Raw genomic sequence first — 18,364 nt, forward strand, 5'->3', positions numbered from 1 at the left:
GAAAAAATTAGCTGACTTTGTGCCTCTCCTCATACAAGTTGTATTTGCTCTTGGTAACTATGGAGACTGAAGTCAAAACTCTCCGGATTCAACAATTTTACTGGATGGTAAATACTTCCTAAACTGCCTCTCTATTAATTTCTGTTGACATAATGCTTAGAATTTTGATATATTAATGCTTCATTATAACACAGTGTTTTGACATAAGGGAGGAAACAAGCTGAAATTCTGTGGCACGGAGATGCAAATTGTTCCCAAGCTGGAGAAAATACCCAGGGGAGGCAGGAATTATCTCGGCCCCAGATCAGTGTCTGAAAGCCAGAAAATACCCTGGTGAGACAGGAACTTACCCTTGAGGGGTCAGTGCCAGATCCAAGTCCTACATCCTTTTTGGAGTGGCAGCTGGTTTGGGGAGAGGTGGGTACCCCGTGTTCAGTGGGTCTGGTGCCAGCAGCACCTGTGGCACCACTGAAGGTGACCAAAACCAAAGTGACCATTGCAGTGGAGCTGATCCAAAGCACTGCGTGTGCTTTTGGCAGGCAGTGCTGAGTTCATTTTCTTTGAGCATCCTGAGAGATCTGGATTCATGCTGACAGGGGGAAGGGGGATGAGCAGCCTTCCCTTTGTTGGGAACCAGTGTGTGCTGAAGCTGTCAGGGCTCATCTTGTCTCCCAGGGCTCGTAGGCTTTGCTGTCAGCTCCTGCAGTTGTCACATTTTTCACTTCTCCTCAGTAGGCAGGAGTGAGAAGCTGAGGGCCAGCAGAGTTCCTCAGACATATACAGCACACAAGTGTGTTCATTTAAATGGAAAGAAGCACAAGTTGATTGCCAAGAAATGAGAGAGGAAGCTTTTTTAAAAGTGCGTTTTAAGGAGAATTTGCTAGAGGAAAACATAATTACTTGGTGCTTGTAAAGGAGACCTAAAGGAAGTACAAAATGTATGTATGGCTCACTCTAGATGTGTTACCTCATGGCATGAGGCATATGGATCATTAACTTGGAGTTAAGGAGGGAGATTTTTGCCTTGCATTAGTGATTGCTGTGGGTATTGTGTTTGGTAACAGAAATTTTCCTTTCACTGTAAATTTTACCTTTACACTTCAAGTAAAGTTCAGTATGCTAAATGGAGGCACTTTGTGATTTTCTTTTTCTCCTCTTCGGATTTGTAACAAAAAAGGAAATCTATCTTAGACTTTAAGAACTTTTAACATGATTTCTAAAATATATAAAATTATTTCTAAGATCCCTTCTTTTACCTATTTGTAGCTACAGGCTTTTTTATATCAGGCTAAAAGGATGTCTTGAGTTAATGTATTCTTACAAGTCTTGCTTCAAAAGGAAGGAATATTACTTTGGTCAGTCCTTGCTGTGGGATGAGCTGAGCAGAGAGTGGTTTTGTCTCTCAATTGTAGGTGGTTCGTGCCAGCCCCTTCTGCAGTTTAATTTCATCATCAGTGCAAAAAAAAGTGAGCTATTACTTAGCAAGAAAGGCATATCATGTAATACTATTGCTTTTTAAATCTCAGACAATTTCTGCTCAATTCTAATTTTAGGCAGTCATTTTAATTTGTTACCAATGAATGCTTTCTAATTAAACTTGCATTTAACGATCACATGCGTCAGTGAGCAATGGGAGCTGACAGTGATGGAAGTGGGTGGAGAGCACAATAGATGCTGACAAGAGCAGCTGATCCAGTAAGGAAAGGAGATGGGTGAATTCCGGAACAGAGAATCAAGGGAGCAAGAGGGAAACTGGGGGAAAAGAAATTATTTCTTTGGACATACATTCCCCAGGCTATTCCTAATTATGTGGTCCTGGTGGTGAATGCCCTGTGTGCAGAGCCTTGAATTTCTAGAATAAGAATGGGTTATTCCAGGTTCTTTTTAATCATCTGAAAGTGGCTTGTACCAGTTCAGAACAGGAATGTTCCCCAGAGAGTATTTCCATGAATTTAACTTTTTTTAGCCTATATAGCATTGGTGTAAAATTCCCCAGTGAAGGACTGTTTCTCTAATTTAGGAGTTAATTATGTGTTTCCTGTATACTCTTCAGCAGTTAGAGATTTACAGGTATAAACAAAATTAATTTCAATTTAATTTATGCAAAAATTTCTCAAAAATGACTTTGTAACTTGCAGTGTGTACAGTCAGCGTGGAAGCAATAATGCATTCTTGACTCATCCCAAATGGACAGCATCATGTTAGCAGTCAATAGTGGGAAACTGCAAAAAAAAAAAAAAAGCTTGCAATTCATTCATAGGAAGGAATATTTTTTAAAAAACTGGAAGAGGCTGAGAAAAATGTAATGTGGAACAAATGGTTTACTATTTTTCAATCTTAGCAGGGAGCAGTACCAGCCCTGTGATCCTTGGGTTCATTTCTCTCACTGTGTCACTAATTGAGACTTGGCTGTAGAAGTCTTTAACACCAAAATAAAACAAAACATCTTTAACTTGGCAAACAAAACAGATGGGAGCCACTGGAGGATATGGAACACTGGTATGATTTCTTTTTCTTTGCAGCCTTTTCTGTGGAAGAGGTGGATTTCTGCTTTCTGCAGTTTTCTGATTTTTTCTGTATCACCTCCACCTTATCAACAGATTCTTCACCACAGTAAGCCAAATAATTTGGAGTGAGTGATCACTGCGTCCTTTTGTGTTTTCACTAGACAGCCAGTAGCATTTTAGAAAGAAGCAGTGTAGGTGAAAAGTACAAAAATCAGTGTCAGACAATCAGTATGTTTAGTACATTTTTTAAGGCAAATAGTAAGAGCCAGTAGATTATGCAAAATCCAGTGTTTGGTCAGAAGAAGCTGGTCTGAAATCCCTCCCAGCTTCCACTGTCCCTCACTTTTGAAGTTTTATGTTCTCCTGAGCTAATGCATTAACAAATGTATTGCACCCATGACTGGAATGTGATAATACTGAGGGACAAGCAGCTTCATGGTATCTTGGCCTCTTCAAAATCCCTTTTTGAACATCTGAGTATCAAATGTGTGATGTGGAAAGACTTTGGAAGCTAGTTGATTAGAAGCATATTGAAATAAGCTTGGTTTTTTGATCCAAGTTGCTAAAGAATTAATTTTTTCCAATAATTTATTATTTTGTGTTATTTTGACTACTAATAAGCTCCTGCACAGATTTAAATCAGCATCAGTTCCTCTATTTGCTTCTTACCTTGTTAACAGTCCAAATTCCTTGGAACCTACAGCACCTAAGAGTTTTATGAAAGCAGATAATTAGTCTTTCTCTGAAAAAATATGTACTTTGGGGTTTCTTTCTGTTGTATTTCCAATATTAAGCTTCTGAAAAGGTACAGTTTTAAAGGTAATTCTTTATCCTTCTTAAAGACACAGCAGGAACCTCATTGCTCAGGTGACTGTAGCTCTCACTCATTTCTGAAGAACTTCACATTGAGCAGAGTTTGTTCTGACTCTGGATTTCCTTCATTGTTAGGTAGGAGAGGAAAACGTCTGTGCTAATGTCTGACCACATGTGCTGTCTGAGGTCATTCTTACTTCCTTAAATTTTAGTCAGTTGACTGGTCATTGTTCATAAATTGCAATTGCTCTTGTATTCAAACTGTTTCTAATTAACTGTACCAAGCTTTTCACAGAGAACTATTAGAATAGAAGACATTTATAACAGTTTGTCATTTCAGAATTACCAAAAAGATCTAAAAGTTGTACATATAATCCTTCAGCGTGAAACACAAGCTATTTAATAACTCATTCTCAATTTTATGTTGTAATTGTTTTAATCCAAGATTAACGAGTTTGCCCACATAGATGGGTCAATATGTTATGATTAATAGGCAGTGGAAAAACACAAGCTCATCCTTCACCATGCTCTGAATGTCCACAGTGAGACAAATCCTGTTCCTGCAGCCTGGTTTCTAGGAACAGACTGAAGGGAGACAAGCCAATCTGCCAACCATAGTGCAAATCAGCAGAAGCTTCAGTTGCTACTATTTCCCAGATGTCTCCTCTAGAAGATTCCTGAGTCATCTTTGTTCTATTAAGTGACCAACAACAAACGAAAAGAACAATTTCTTTAAAATGGAATTTGATATGTGAAAAAAAAGGAATGGAATGTCCCCTCAGCAGAGTATTATTTATGAAAGGAAACATATTTGGTTTTGGGAAAAGCACTTGAAATGATCTAAAGTGACACACAAGCAAATGCCAGAAGTGCATATTCACTCCTGAAAGCTGTTTTCCGGAACCTGAGTGTTTATAATTTAATTCACAAAAAGGCAGGAATATTATTGATAAAAAACAGCTTATATTATTGATAGCCTCAAAATATAGAAGTCCATTTTGTGCCTGCACCCTTCTGAACACTCTGGACAAACAAGAGTGGATATTTGTCTGCAGATTTTTGCTTTAGTTGTGTCAAATTACGTATGTCATAGAGGAGTCCCTCTGCTGGTCTCACACCATGATCCCTCTGGTGTCATCTCTGGGATATTCCCATATTTCAGTAGCACTCAGGATTCCAAAACCAGGCAACTTAGAACCAGCAAATCAGACCTTCAGCTTCCATCCTCTTTGCATTGCTTAAATAGCTCGGAAGAGAAGAGCAAAAGGCACTGGGGATCTTAATTTACACCTTTTCCTTAATTATTGAAGCCACTGGAGGAAGGTTTAAATGTTGATAAGAGCTGAAATTGATGGCTGTTGAAAAGAGATCAGAATTCAAAACCACATTTATCAAGTGACAGAGAAAACTGGTTTTAATGTTCTTTAGCAAATCTTCTGTATGAGAAAACCTTTTAACAGGTAATTCCTTTTAACAGGTAATGGGGTTTCTTAAAATACCCTATCATTTTTGAGTCTCTGATACTAAATACAAATAAATTATCAGGAGATAAGTAAAGGGTATGAGCTGGCCCATACTCTAGTATGTAAAAAAGATATGTACAACTGGAAAAGTCATAAAAGGATATGTAACAAAGACATCCTTGTTTCTGTTGTTGATCAAAGAATGGTTCATTGTGATACAGAATATGTGTACAATGTGGCTTTAGCACTGCAGATAGATACCGTGTCCCTTAAACTTTATATTAATTCCAAATACTGACTGTTTATCCATCACAGGAAGGGAATATAGCCAGAGACCCTTTTCATGGTGGATGACAAAGTGTGAACAATGCTGGAAATTAGTTTGTGTTTCACAGAAGGTACTTAGGGTGAGATTAGCACCTCTGGGAGGCAGTTGTCCCTAAGCACTCCTTCCAGATTCATCAGTGCAGTTTGGTACCTGCTGTAATGGAAGGAGAGTTTTAAATTCTGGCCCCAAAGCCAAAAGAAAGCACTTATGGACATACTGATCTTGAAGCATCGAAACAGGGCAAATCCAGATAGAATCCTAGTACACAGTGCATTTATTTTAGTGATCCTTACTATAGGCTCTAAATCCCTCATTTCCTTTGAGTAATTGTCAAAAATTAAGCAAAATAGAGCATTTATGGACTGCAGTATTTTGATGTCAGGATTGCAGTTTTGAGTCAACTGAATGTTCTGCTGTCGTATCTGCTTTAGTACTTTCATCTGCTGATCTCTACGTCTCTTTTGCTTTAATAATTTCTTCTAGATTATTTGGAGGCGGGGGGGGAATCACCCAGCTACATCAGTGCAGTTTCTAGGTTTGATAACTGCCCAGAAAAATGAGACTTTGCCCCTAATACCTGTATTTCCCCCTTTTTCCTTTAGAGACATGAAGAATCATGCCATGAGCAGTGTTACTGAGGGAGAACACACACATCCTCTCCTGGGAGCTGCAGGCAAAGTCTTCATGTCTGTCACTCCTCCAGGTTTATAATTGGGGCTGATGCTCATCTCTTTTTTTTCTGGGACCCACAGTGTCAGTGCTGCTGCAGTTTTTGTCCTGTTAAACCAGGGAGGTGATAAAGATCGATGAGCTGCACACTTACCAGGGGTCAGGAAGGTTCTGTTTGCCCCAGGGCTTCATTTCCTCTCAGCTTTTCTAAACTCGGAGCAGTGGTTATCCAGCAGCTCAGGGGAGGAGGAGCAGTCCCCAGGGACCTGCCCGGCACAAACAACGGAGAATTACAGACATTTCTTTGGCATCAGCCCTAATGAAATGCACATACTCAGAACAAAATGCTGTAGGTTATTCTGTATTTTGACTAAAGCACTCTCTCTCAGGAGGCTGCTCTTCCTTGTGCATGCACAATTGCTTTCACAGTTTTACCTTTTCTTTACCTTGCAGAAGGTAAATAGTCACAAGTATTTGAATAGCAAGAAGCCCTCTATTTTCTGTTGAAATGAACTAGTTTTTAAATACTGTAAATCTGTGATTTCTTAAGATGATCTATGCAGACAACTGAAGCCAAATATATTATTTATGAAGATTCATCAAGGAGACTGCAGCAGTTCACACTAGAAAATATAAATATGCAGGAAATCTGAGATTGCTGGAGTTTATGTAGGCTAAATCCTGTATATTTCAGACTGTTTTCTGACTTTTTCAGCTCCTTTACCTCCCGTTTACTCCAGGTGAGAGCTTAGCAGCCTTTCAAAGCAAGTCCTGGGACAAACAACAAATTTGACCCTGGAGGGTGTGAAAAAATAAAACAGGAGGAAGTAGATCAACTTATGAATGATTCATGGAGACAGTGAGCTTGGAGGAAGTGGAGATGATGTCTGGGGAAATACAATGCAAAACATGAGAGCTTCCTAGCTACCAGGGGAAATACAAGAAATAGAAGTACAAATCTGAAAGGGAAGGAAAGCAATACAGAACAGCACTACAAACCTAGTGGAGAGCAAGTAAAACATTTGGAAAATAAAAGCATTAAAAAACCTGTAGATGTAGGTGGAATGTGGAAGCATATAAAGAATGGATAGGATACACAATCTAATGCATACAAAGTCAAAAAGGCAAATAAAGCACTGGAGATATTTCCAGTTTCATTCCTAGGTGACAAATGTATTCACTGTATTTGAAAAGCAAAGTCTTCAGTGGGTAAGGGAAGAATACAGAGTATCAGTTATTGCTACCTATGTACAGTTCTTCATTTAGAAGAGGAAAAAAGACCATAATTTTAATCAAATCACCAGTGGAAAAAAGTGCAATTATCACTGATAAATGAAACAGGTGACGTAGGGGATCCATGTGAGTACAGAGCAGATGCTGGGCTTTCACTCATAATTGAGCAAATCCCTTGTCATTTATTTGGACATGCATGTTTCATGCAGGAAAAATGAAAGGCCGGGGCAGATGGAAGCAACTGAGGAATGAATCCCATTGCCATTTAAATAACCAGAAAATACCCATGCTGAATTAAGGTCCCATTTTCCTGGGAGAGGAAGGAAGAGCCAGTGACCATGTCTAGCATATTTATAGCTTAAAACATCCTTTCCTTCCTCCCTTCATAACAGAGTCGGACCCTGAGAGCTGCTGCACAGCTCTCTTAAATTTAAACACAAATTTAAACTTTGTGTTTAAAGGGAAGTAGCTGTGGATTATTCTCTTTGAAAGGTAGTGGGTAGTGTGTTTTGAGGAACAGATTGTATAGATCTGTTCTAAACTGAAAATGAGAAGAAGCCTGAGATAAGTGCCTAGTGGGGGTAAAACTGATAGGAAAAAAGAAAATCAGTCCAATGGGTTCTTTTCTTTTTCAAGCTGTACTGACTGATCACAGTTCTGTTCTAGTTCCCAGTTCTCAAGTTCCCTTCTGAGCTGTGGAGTTTTGGTTCCTTGTTGCTCCTCGCTGGGTGCCTACAGGTTTAATTCCTTCCCAGGAGGTTTGTACCAGCTCCAGTGTGCCCAGTCCTGATTCAGTGGCTGTCATGAACCTGTTTATACTGGAGAACTGAAGTTACCCCTCTCCACACTTTTAGGAAGAACCACACTAGGGACAAAGGTGTGACAACAGAAGAAAATCAGCCTTTTAAAAAAGAAATTAAAAAAAATAAACATGTGCAATTAGGGCAGTCCTTGGGAGGAGGCAGCTTTCAAAGCTCAGATGGTGCGTGCAGTCCAGCACATTTTCCAAATAAAAGTTCTAAACCAAAAGCAGGCTCACAGATGGTTCTAATGAGCTGGTCTTCGAGATACACTGGGACTTGAACAAAAATAGTTTAACTCCTAAGACACTAACATTTCGAGATGAGTTTCAAGCAAAACACTTCAAGAAGAATTTTTCTTGCATATTTGAATTTGATATATATTTCTAGTCTCAAAGACCCACACTTTTTCAGGGCCTTGCACTTGCCATTATGTACTTCACACTACAGTGTCACAAAAGCAGGAGCATTTTCACACAGGGACTGATGCTTCTTTCTCCAGCACTTTTCAAACCCTACAAAGAGTTTTGAACAAATAGTTATTAAAAAGGTAAAGATTTGCTAGGACAATTTAATTTTTAAAAGAATATAGAATAGTACCCTACGAGAAGTATTACTCATCATTCTAGTAATAGAAGCATCATCAAATGATACTTACCAAAAATTATCATCTGGTAATAAATGTATCATCAAAGCCAGTAGCTTTGTGGCACAGCAAGTATTTGTTAAATTCTATTGTTTATATTATTATCTGTTACAAAAGTAGGAATTGATTTATAATCTTTTTATTACATTGTTTGAAATGACAGCATTGTAACTTACACTATCTCAAAACTGTGTTCTCTGTGTCACTTGAGTTTTCAGAGACTTCTTATTTATCTCCTCTTAGGTCTGCCTTATGGATGGGAAGAAGCTTATACAGCTGATGGAATCAAATATTTTATCAAGTGAGTAATTCTGGGAAAAAAAGGGTCAGATTTGAAATAGAAGCACATCAAACTAAACATATTTTCAATCCTAGAATTAATAGAAAAATTTATTTCACATTGCACTGTATGCTCTTGTTTCTTCTAGAATGTAGTGAAGATTATATATAAATTATGTATATAAACACTATTATATATATAAACCTTATTATATTATATATAATAGGGTTTTTTTAATTATTCCTCTGAAAGATTGAATAAATGGTGAAAAATATAATTCACCTCCATTCTGTATATATCATGATCTAGTTAATAGTAATATTCTAGCTGCTGAAATTTCCACAGTGTCTAATTCTTACAGGTGCCAGAAACACAGTTTTGCAGGTGGAATTCTGCAGTCTTCTAAAAGAGAGGAAGGGCAGCAAATAAATTACTTTTATCCCAAACTCTTCCAAAAGTCACGTAAATAACACTGAACTTGATGCATTAATTGGCCAAGAAAAGCAGGGTTTTTTCCTTTTTTTCAAGCACGCTGCTCAGTTGTCCTTGCCTCACCCCGTGCTGCCTCGAGCGAGATGTATTAAAGCAGACATGTTTTTTTTCTGCAGAGGCTTCCAAACACACTGTATATGATCCTGCATTCCAGCTCTAATCAAAGGGTGCCTTTTATTTCCAGACAGATGTAGGTTACTACTTGAGATTTATACCAAAAAAAAAGGAAGAAATTGTAGAAAAATAGCTTAGGAAATGAAAGTGAATTAAAAGCCAGTTTCATAGCAATGGAAATAAATACAAGAGCGACTGTTAAAATAGAGCACTGTTCCCTTGGGCTCTCTGTTCGAGCAGGGAGCCATGATAGGACAGTTTGGAAGTTAAGGTGGATGCTGCACTTTTTTCTTGGAAATACTATGGGTTTGTGCCTGTGTGACTGGAAACTGAGCTTGAAGACTGTATTATCAATAATAGCAAATAAAATTTAGAATCAGAACAAAAGAAATTACATATTCTTGAAGCATCCCCCCCGGGGTATTTTTGGGTTTGTTCCTGTGTTTCACATAGTTGTGTATCTCAATGGCTCAGCAGAAAGCTGGATTTGCTGGATATGTGCAGACACTTCTTTCTGGGCTCTGCACTTGGATGCTGAACCATTGCAGATGTGACAAGCAGATCCTTATTAGCAACAGTAGAATCTCAGCTACTCTAGGTGGTGCAAGCCTAATTTGCAGAATGCATCAGATGTTTTGCATCTTATCCCCAGTTGCTGAAAGTACAGATTGGAGCTCAGGAGTTCACATGAAAAAGCTTTTTCAGGACTTTTTGTAGATCTCACTGTTAGTGACTCTCTTCATTTGCTTCTGGTGACACTGCCTGGGTTTTCCATTGTCCTAAAAAAATCTGCCTGTCAGTCTTTGTGAAGAAGGAAGACAAGGAAAATTTATCCATTTAATGGCAGAGAAGGGAAATCAGCCTTTGTGACCACTGGCTAAAAACTTCTGAGTGGAGTCACCACACTGAAGTGGTGTTAGAGTTCTTAATGCAGCTCATTAGAATGGAATTAACTGAGCATTTCAATAACACATCACAGTAATTAATATTATTTTTAACTATTTCCTTGTTTTGCTTCCATCACTGTTTCCAAATGCCTTTGCAGAGTGTAAGCCAGGCTGTTTGCATGCCTGGCAATCCATACCTCTTACTGCACTGTGTAATGTATATGAAATCAGCTGTGGACTGTTTGGAGCAAGGAGCACGGCTTGCACAGTCCCTTGTTTCTAACACCAAATGGTGGAGATTTCAGGGTGAAAACCAACACTGAAAATAGCCTTTTTCTAGAAGGAACTTAGCTTGAGGGGCCATCTTACCAGCTGATCCTTTCCTGTAGGATTTAATCTTAATTGTTTAAATGGGGATTATCAGTATAGTTGATAGTTCACAGCCCTGGTACTAATGCTGTAACCTTCTTTTTCTCTTTGGCTGTAAATGTCAATCCTTTTATTCTACTTTAGAATCCTTTCATTCATTTTTAGCCCAGCGAAAGCCACGAGGGGCTTAAGAGTATTTCAACACTAGCCCACTTCCCTGTATACAAATATACAATCAAATATTATTTTAATTAGCAGTTGCCTTCAGTTCCAACATGCTTTATTGGGCCATCAAGTAGCTGAGTCCATAAATCTATACATTATAAATCTAATGCAGTAAACACCCCAGAAAGGAATCTTAATAGCACATAAGCTTGAGACAGCTTGCTGTGAAATTTCCATAAATATCTCTGAAGGGGTGTAGCAATATGAGGTGCATGAGAAATCAGTTTAAAAGAAGCAAACCAGCTGGCTTGTGTTACACACTAAAGTGAAACCCACTTATGTGAATAATTGACATGAATAAAACATTTACATGGGGCTGAGCAGCTCCCTGTACCTACCAGGGAAAGCTGAATCTTGTCCATGAATCTTGACTTCAGGGAAACTTTTGAAATCACCACTTTTATGCAGCAAATCATTTCAGCTTCAGTAAATTATTTTCAATCAACCAGATTGCCAGGACTTGTCAGTGCTGCAAGTGTGAGAAACCACCTTTTAGACTGCTAAAACTGACCTGAGCCTGGGCTGGGCATTAAGCTCATTTCTACAGCTTCACCATGGAATAGCAAACTGGAATGGAAGCTTCTCTGAGTTACAGCTCAGGGTGCACTAGGGAAAAAGCAAGTTCAAATGTCTTACTAAAATAAAATAAATTAACAGTTATCAGAAGGACAAAAATTCCAAGAGTAGATCAGGATCAGCTTCATTTCAAATGTATCTTCCCTCCTGCCAGGCAGTAAAGGTGAAATTTGGGCCCAGATATGTTTTAAGATAACTTGTTGTACTTTAAAATAACAGAAAGGACAAGCACTGTTGTATTTTTATGTAGCAATACCACCAGTCATTCACACATGACACCAGATTCATGCTTTGTTTCAAGAGAAATAAAGCACTGGTGCCTGTTTCTTACCCAATTTACAGTTGGGATCTCAATCCTTTTTATACTGGCTGGGTATCCCATTCCACTGTTTAGTTGGTATCACAGTGAAGAATATTTTGTTAACCTAGACAAAATTTCCCCTGAAGCAGCTTGTGCTCATTGGTTCTTGACTGTGCCCAGCATCTTTGTGATTAGAGTGGGCTGAACAAACCCAATTCCCTCAACATTTCTTCATGTGCCAAGTTCTCCAACCTTCTCATCACCTTGGTGACCCTCCTCTGGATCCTCCCCCATTTTTCTCTTCTCTGCCTTGAACTTGGAGGATCAGTGCATTGAAGAGACCCCACATAATAAGGTAAAAAGGTTAATTAATTATTTTTACTATGAAATGATTGATGAAGGCATTTTTTACCTTACTGATTTTCTAATAGCCATTTCTGTCCCAAGCAGACATTTCATCTGTAAGTCCCAGAAACACAAAGGGGCTGATGAGCCCTCATAAAGTACCACCTACACCAGATGGGTGTGAGAGCACTTAGAGTCACCTGGGAGGCATTAGGATGGAAGAAGTTTTGTAAAGAGGAGAAAGTCCATCTTACTCACTTTTAAAGTTTTCATGTGGCTGGTTTTGCCCAGGTAAATGAGTTTACAAAGTGTTCTAACCAAGCACCACCAGAACAAAATCTCCCTTTTGCTGTATGCTCCAGCACTAAAATTCAGCAGTGCAGTGTCTATTCATTCTGCCACTGAACTGATTTTGTGAATTAGGAATTTCTGGGTTTGATTTTCAAATAGGAGAAAGGGTCCATGCAGAACTGCCCTCCCAGGGAGGTATCTGCTAATTAATGGTTTAATCCTGATAGTTTAAAATCACACAAGAACAGCATAAAACCCCATAGCTGGGACACACTCATTTTTCCCCAGAAAACCCATTCTAGTTAATCTCTTCCATCCTCCCACTGTGTTCACCTTTAACATATGGCAGCTCTGTATCATAAGGCTGGCACCTAAAATTAGGCAGGCCCTTGCTATGCTCCCTCCTACTCCCGCCCACTGCTTGCATATGTATGTGGTTTGTAAGGACCAGCTGTGAATTTTGCCCCTGTAAACACTGTTTCTCAAACGTTTTAATAGGACTAGATTTCAGATATTCTACATTAACAGCTATTTTCCTCAAGAATGCTTATCTTAAATTTTCAAAAAAGACAAGTAGAAGTTAAAATATTTTAAATCAAATATTTTAAAACTTGGGGGATCTTTCCCCTTAGATGTATTAGGGCCTGTGCTGTTTTCTATCTTACAACAAAAAGGAAACAGTAATGCTTTGTTTAGGATTATCTTTCAGCAATTTATCTAAAAATCAGAAGTTTCCCATGGAAGCATTGTGTACTTCAGGTGCTCCATTGGAAAGCAGAGAATTTGCTCCAGGTTCAGTAGAAGCCTAAAGTCAATACTTAGAAAAAACCACACATGATGTGTTCCAGTAGATTTTTAAATTCTGCCTAACAAACCAGGTTTCTACTTGGAAAGCAGATATATTGTACTTAGATACTATAAAATTTTATTTTGTTTGGTCTTGCTTGGGAAAGAGACACCATTCACTGTACTGAAAACTGGGAATTCATAGAAACTGTTTATCATTTTAGCTGAGCTAAGACTAGCAAAGCATGTGTGATAGATGAAGAACTTCTGTAGTATGAATGTTGATGGTTTACAGCATTAGAGTCAAAGGTATCATCATAAAAGGAAATCAAAATTGATTTTACTTACTGTATGGTAACTTGAAAATACAGATTTGTTCCTTTTCTAAATGTTCTCTGTATATTTCTGCTGCTTTAAAAATGAAGGATGCAAACTCCAGCTCTGAGGTGTGTTCAGCTCATTCCTGAATACCCTGGTGTGTTACAATATCCTGGTTATCTGCACTCTATCTCTAGCAAGGGTTGTGGCCCTTGCTAGAAGAAATCAATTAAGTTCAAATCATAGCAGACCTTATGTAGAAGTAAATCTCTGTATGTTCCACTCAGTTTTCAATCAGTTCAGAGTAGCAAACTAAGAAAACCATGATCTGCCATACTGACTTCAGCATGGAATTGAAATTCCCCTGGACTGAATCCAGTGCCAGCTCTGCTCCCAGCTCCCTGTAAAGCAGCAGGCAAGTTACTTGCACCAAAATTAGCAGTTATCAAGTCATCATTGTAGGTGTCCCCAGCTTAACTCTGATGTTTTGTGGGTAGGGATGGGTAATTTGAGGCATGCAGTGCTGCTTCCACCGAGTTCAAAGAAAGCTGCAGTTACTTTCATCTCTTAAAATTTGGACTTTTCCTATTTTACATTTCATTAAAAAAAAAAGAGGTTGTTTTTGAAAATACTTCCTTTTACCTGTCATCCTCTAATTCTCCTGAATGAAAATAAAGAATAGTTACATAGTCACAAGAAGTGGCAAATACTTAAATAGAACTGGCTGAGCACTAAGTGCTATTTGCTGTTACTGTTGTTTAAAGAACAGGGATCCAGAGCTGTCTCCATCCATCAGCTCAGCATCAGTTCACACACCTTCTGAAGAAGCCGTGTGAATCTGGGTAGTCCTGACATGTTTCTCTTGGATTTTTGGAATTCAGTTTCTCTGATTCTCACTGAAATCATTTTGCATGACTATAAGGAAAATAATCTCAGATGTAGAACTAGGAAACTTGGCGTTGGATTTTATGATAACATGAGCTTGTAGTACAAGAATGTTAAGACCTTAAGCTGCTTTTGGTTGAGCAATCTTTTTTTCCCTGTGAGGTTGTTTGTTTTTTAATATCAAGAACCAAAATGGAGAAACATTCTTTCAGCTTCCACAGACACTGCACAGACTGTCCAACTTCTGACCTGTCACAGAAGGCATCTGTTAAAATTTCTTCTGTGAGAAAACAGAAGAAGGTGAAATTATTTTGCTTCCTGGATTTGGGAGGGCTGTCAGAAGCAAATCTAAGCACACAGCAAGGTTTTTTAGGATGTGCTTCATCTGGAGCAAAATCACTGCTCCAGGTTCATGTCAGTTTAGTGCAGAAGGACTTTAAACAAAAGCCTTGAACGTTCTCTGATGCACTTGCAAATACACAGCACCAGAATTTTTCTGCAGCTCACCTGGAGACAGGGCTGTGAGTAAGTGCACACGCTGAACCTGCACTTCAGAGGAGCAGCACTTGGCTGATCCTGAGGGAGACAGATTTCAGGTACTACTTTCAAGCTGAGAAGTGCCTGTGCTGCCACTCAAACCTTAGTTCTGACTCACCCTTGGCTCAGATCCTGCTGTTGTTACTGATTTTATTTTAGTTCGAGCAATTTGTTTATTGTTGACAATTTTTTATGATGCAGCACACACTATTTGGTTGGATAAATCTTCTTCCTAGTGATTACTGCCCTCTGAAATGGCTCATAGATTTTTCTGAGTAGACAAAGGTTTAATTGGTTTAATCAAGGAATAAATAGCAAGGCTGTCTTCTGGGGTTTCACTTTATATCCCTCAATCTTTAATTAATACTCAAGCAAAATCTGCAATCCCAGAGGGAAATACAAGAAACATTTATGTTGCCTCAGGACACAGCTCCATGAGGTGACAAGTGCTCTTGATCTTACTACACCAGTAAAATTAAGGTCACTGACATTTTCCAGGACCTCCCAGCATCTCCTGGGGTACTATTAGAGGTTGTATGTTCCTTTTGAAATGTCTTGTAAGAGGGTACAGCCTTAAATTAATTTTAACAAAAAAGGAAAAATAAAAAATGAATGTTTCCATTAATATAATCCTATCTTGATAAATGCAGTGCAAAAACCCTTCTCAAGCTGCCTTTAGGATTTGTGTATGGTAACTGTCATCCTTAGATGCTCTCAGGATTGATTGATTGATTGATTGACTGAATGATAGGTAATACTTGCATCAATGTCACTCAGTTGTTTTATTTTGCTCTAATTGCTTACCCGCTAAATTAAAATGCTTTAGTTACAGCTCAGAATAAGTTATTGCTGGCAAATCTTCCCAGCATTTGCTCTTCAAAATAGCAAGAGTTTTCCAGTGCTTGACAGCATTCAGTACCTGCTTTGCAACCAGTGGCCTTTCCAGAGGGGAAAAAAACAACTTCCAGTAATGCATGTAAGGTTTGTAGGGCAACATCCTGCAGAGACCCACAGCACTTGTGTGTCTGCAACACTTCACAGCTCTCTGTTAGGCTCCAGATTTTGGCCCTAGTTGGAGAGCACAATTTAAGGTGAAAAATATATCTTGATAATGCTTTAAATGTCAAAAAAATGTGCAGGTATTTTTTCCATTAGGTTTTCTCTGAATTTTTGAGTTATTCTTTTCTTAAAAGATTGTCTGAGGTTGTAGTTTTAAAAGAAATAATTTTCCATCTGAAGAAGGAAGAGCCATAAGGAGAGTAATTATAATGGCATTTGGAATAATCCGCTACTATTTCTTTGCCAAAACATCCCTCTGTTCTCATGTTTTGTTTTCCCAAGCTCTGAAATTTGTCCTGCAGTTTGCTAATGTTAAAAAGACAGACTAATCTACTGACATATTTCCAGATCAAATGTTTCTGTTTTCTAGCAATAAATTTGGCTGCCCTCCGATTGCAGTGATTTGTTTGAAAACCTAAAAATCTTTAAATGTTGCTAATTGCTCTGAAAATGTTAAATTAGACTTTTGAACAGGAACATTTGCAAATGAAAAATGTTGTACATTTAAACTTTATAATGCTGGCTTTCCAAATATTCCTTTAATATTCAAATCAGTTGCATCAGTTAAGCAAAACCTGAGGCAGACTTGGACTCCCTCTCACTTTTTATTGCTGGCCCTAACACACAAATCAGAGAGGATGTATTTCTGATACAAGAATGTTCTCCAAACCAGTAAATCTGGGATTATCTCTTCGGACTGATTATGTCAAAGCTCTTTAGTCACAGCACTTTTGCAGAGCTAAAAATAAACAGCAGCGGGGTTTATACATTTATTCTCTACCTAAATAATCTGCACGTATTGTGTGTGTCTGTCTACAATGTGAGACGTGGTATCTGGACTTAATGTTTATTTATAAGAGCTCTTTTCCTAGGAAGGATTTTGGCAAAGGTTTTAAACCAAACTGTCTTAAGAGAATAAAGTCTAGAGCAAGCTGAAAGGAGCTGGGTTCAAACCAGAGGTGTTTGCAGCAGCAGCTTGACAACAAAGCAAAACTTGGAGCCATGTGTCTTGAACATGAATGAAAACTGGTTCTTTTCTTTCTTACCAGTAATGAAACAATCCTATGCCATCAAATACAGAGAAAGGTAACCCAGATTTCAGTGCCACAGTTTTGCACTGTTAAAGATCTGGAGAATTTAGTGCATTTTATTTGTGTGAGAGCAAACTGAAGTTCTTACAGCAGTAGCAGGAAGTTTGGCATGCTGTCATTTGCCTCCTGGCCCTGGAGAATGCAGGAGAAAACTCTTCTGAAGAAGAAACACTTTACAAAGAATTTTTAGTTGGATACATCAGAGATCTGTGGATACCTTTCCATGTAGCTCTCCACTGCTGTGCAGTCTCTCCCATTTCACAGGGCTGAGGCTGCATGCTCAGGAGGAAATGCAGCCAAGGCTCCAGGTACACAGCAGGTCAGGGCATGCACACAAGGAAGTCAAGGGAAAAAGAAAAATACTCTAAAATCATTTTGGTCTTATTTAAATTCAGAATTGGTTTGATAAAAGTCAACATATAAACACTTAAAATAGTGCTGGAGGCAGTAAGTCTTGCATTGGCAGAGGTGGAATGGATGGAATCCAGTTCATTCAGCTGCTCCTGTAATTCTGCAGGTATTGGAAGAAGTTCTGTGTGTTATACCAATAAACCACATGCTGGGACCTCAATTTGGAGCACATCTCCAATACTAAGACTTTTTGACTGAATATTTTAATTGGGAAACAAGGCATTTCCTGACCTTATAGAAAACATTGCAGAAATATGCAGCAAAGATATTTTTCTGAGTATATTTACAAATGTAAACATATTCATAATATAAATATGAATGCATACATTTCCCTGTGTTGTGGAATAATGGGAATAGTGTTCTTGGTTGCACAGACTTTATTACGAAGTCTCTCATAAAACATTGTAAAACAACTCTTTTCATGTTCATGTTGGCTGTCACCTGACTTTCTGAAGGTAAACATTGGAAATGTTTGGCAAGTTGCTCTTATTCCTAGTAAAAAAAAGTACATTTGCTTTCTTAGAATTAAAGAATTACTGTCCTTGAGAGTGCTCATTGTCTGCTGCACTGTATTTTCTGTAGGAACGTTTTTCATTTTTCCTTTTGTTTTAACTCCCGTGAAACGGATCCTACAACCCCAGTAATGCATATTGTTGTAACAAAAGAAGGAATGGAGTCTGTCCAGTCCTGCTCCCACCAAAAGAGCACTTCTGAATTGGTTTTACACAAAACTTGAGCTTTGGGGTTTGATTATTTTTTTTTTAATGTTTGAGAACAGAGGGTATGGCCTTTATATTCCACTTTGTCTTCCTTGTGTTGTCCTTGCTCAGGCGTTGCCTCAGTCGAAGCAGTGCCCGAATTCTCAGGTTACCTGCTCAGAGCAGGGATTTACATTAGGATTAAATTTACCTTTTGGTGAACAGTATCATCCTCATCAC

The 18,364-nt window shown here is 38.5% G+C and overlaps 1 protein-coding gene across 13 annotated transcripts in view; it reads left to right on the forward strand.

The window, feature by feature from the left end:
- STXBP4 (syntaxin binding protein 4) overlaps window positions 1-18,364 on the forward strand; it is a 61,609-nt gene that overhangs the window by 38,895 nt on the left and 4,350 nt on the right. For all 13 annotated transcript variants that reach the window (XM_072937181.1, XM_072937185.1, XM_072937182.1 and 10 more), the window contains one exon: window positions 8,703-8,760. In XM_072937181.1, coding sequence (XP_072793282.1) covers window positions 8,703-8,760 — 58 coding nt within the window. The remainder of the gene's footprint in view (window positions 1-8,702; window positions 8,761-18,364) is intronic.

This window comes from Taeniopygia guttata, chromosome 18, assembly GCF_048771995.1.
Source record: "Taeniopygia guttata chromosome 18, bTaeGut7.mat, whole genome shotgun sequence".
Lineage (NCBI taxonomy): Eukaryota > Metazoa > Chordata > Aves > Passeriformes > Estrildidae > Taeniopygia > Taeniopygia guttata.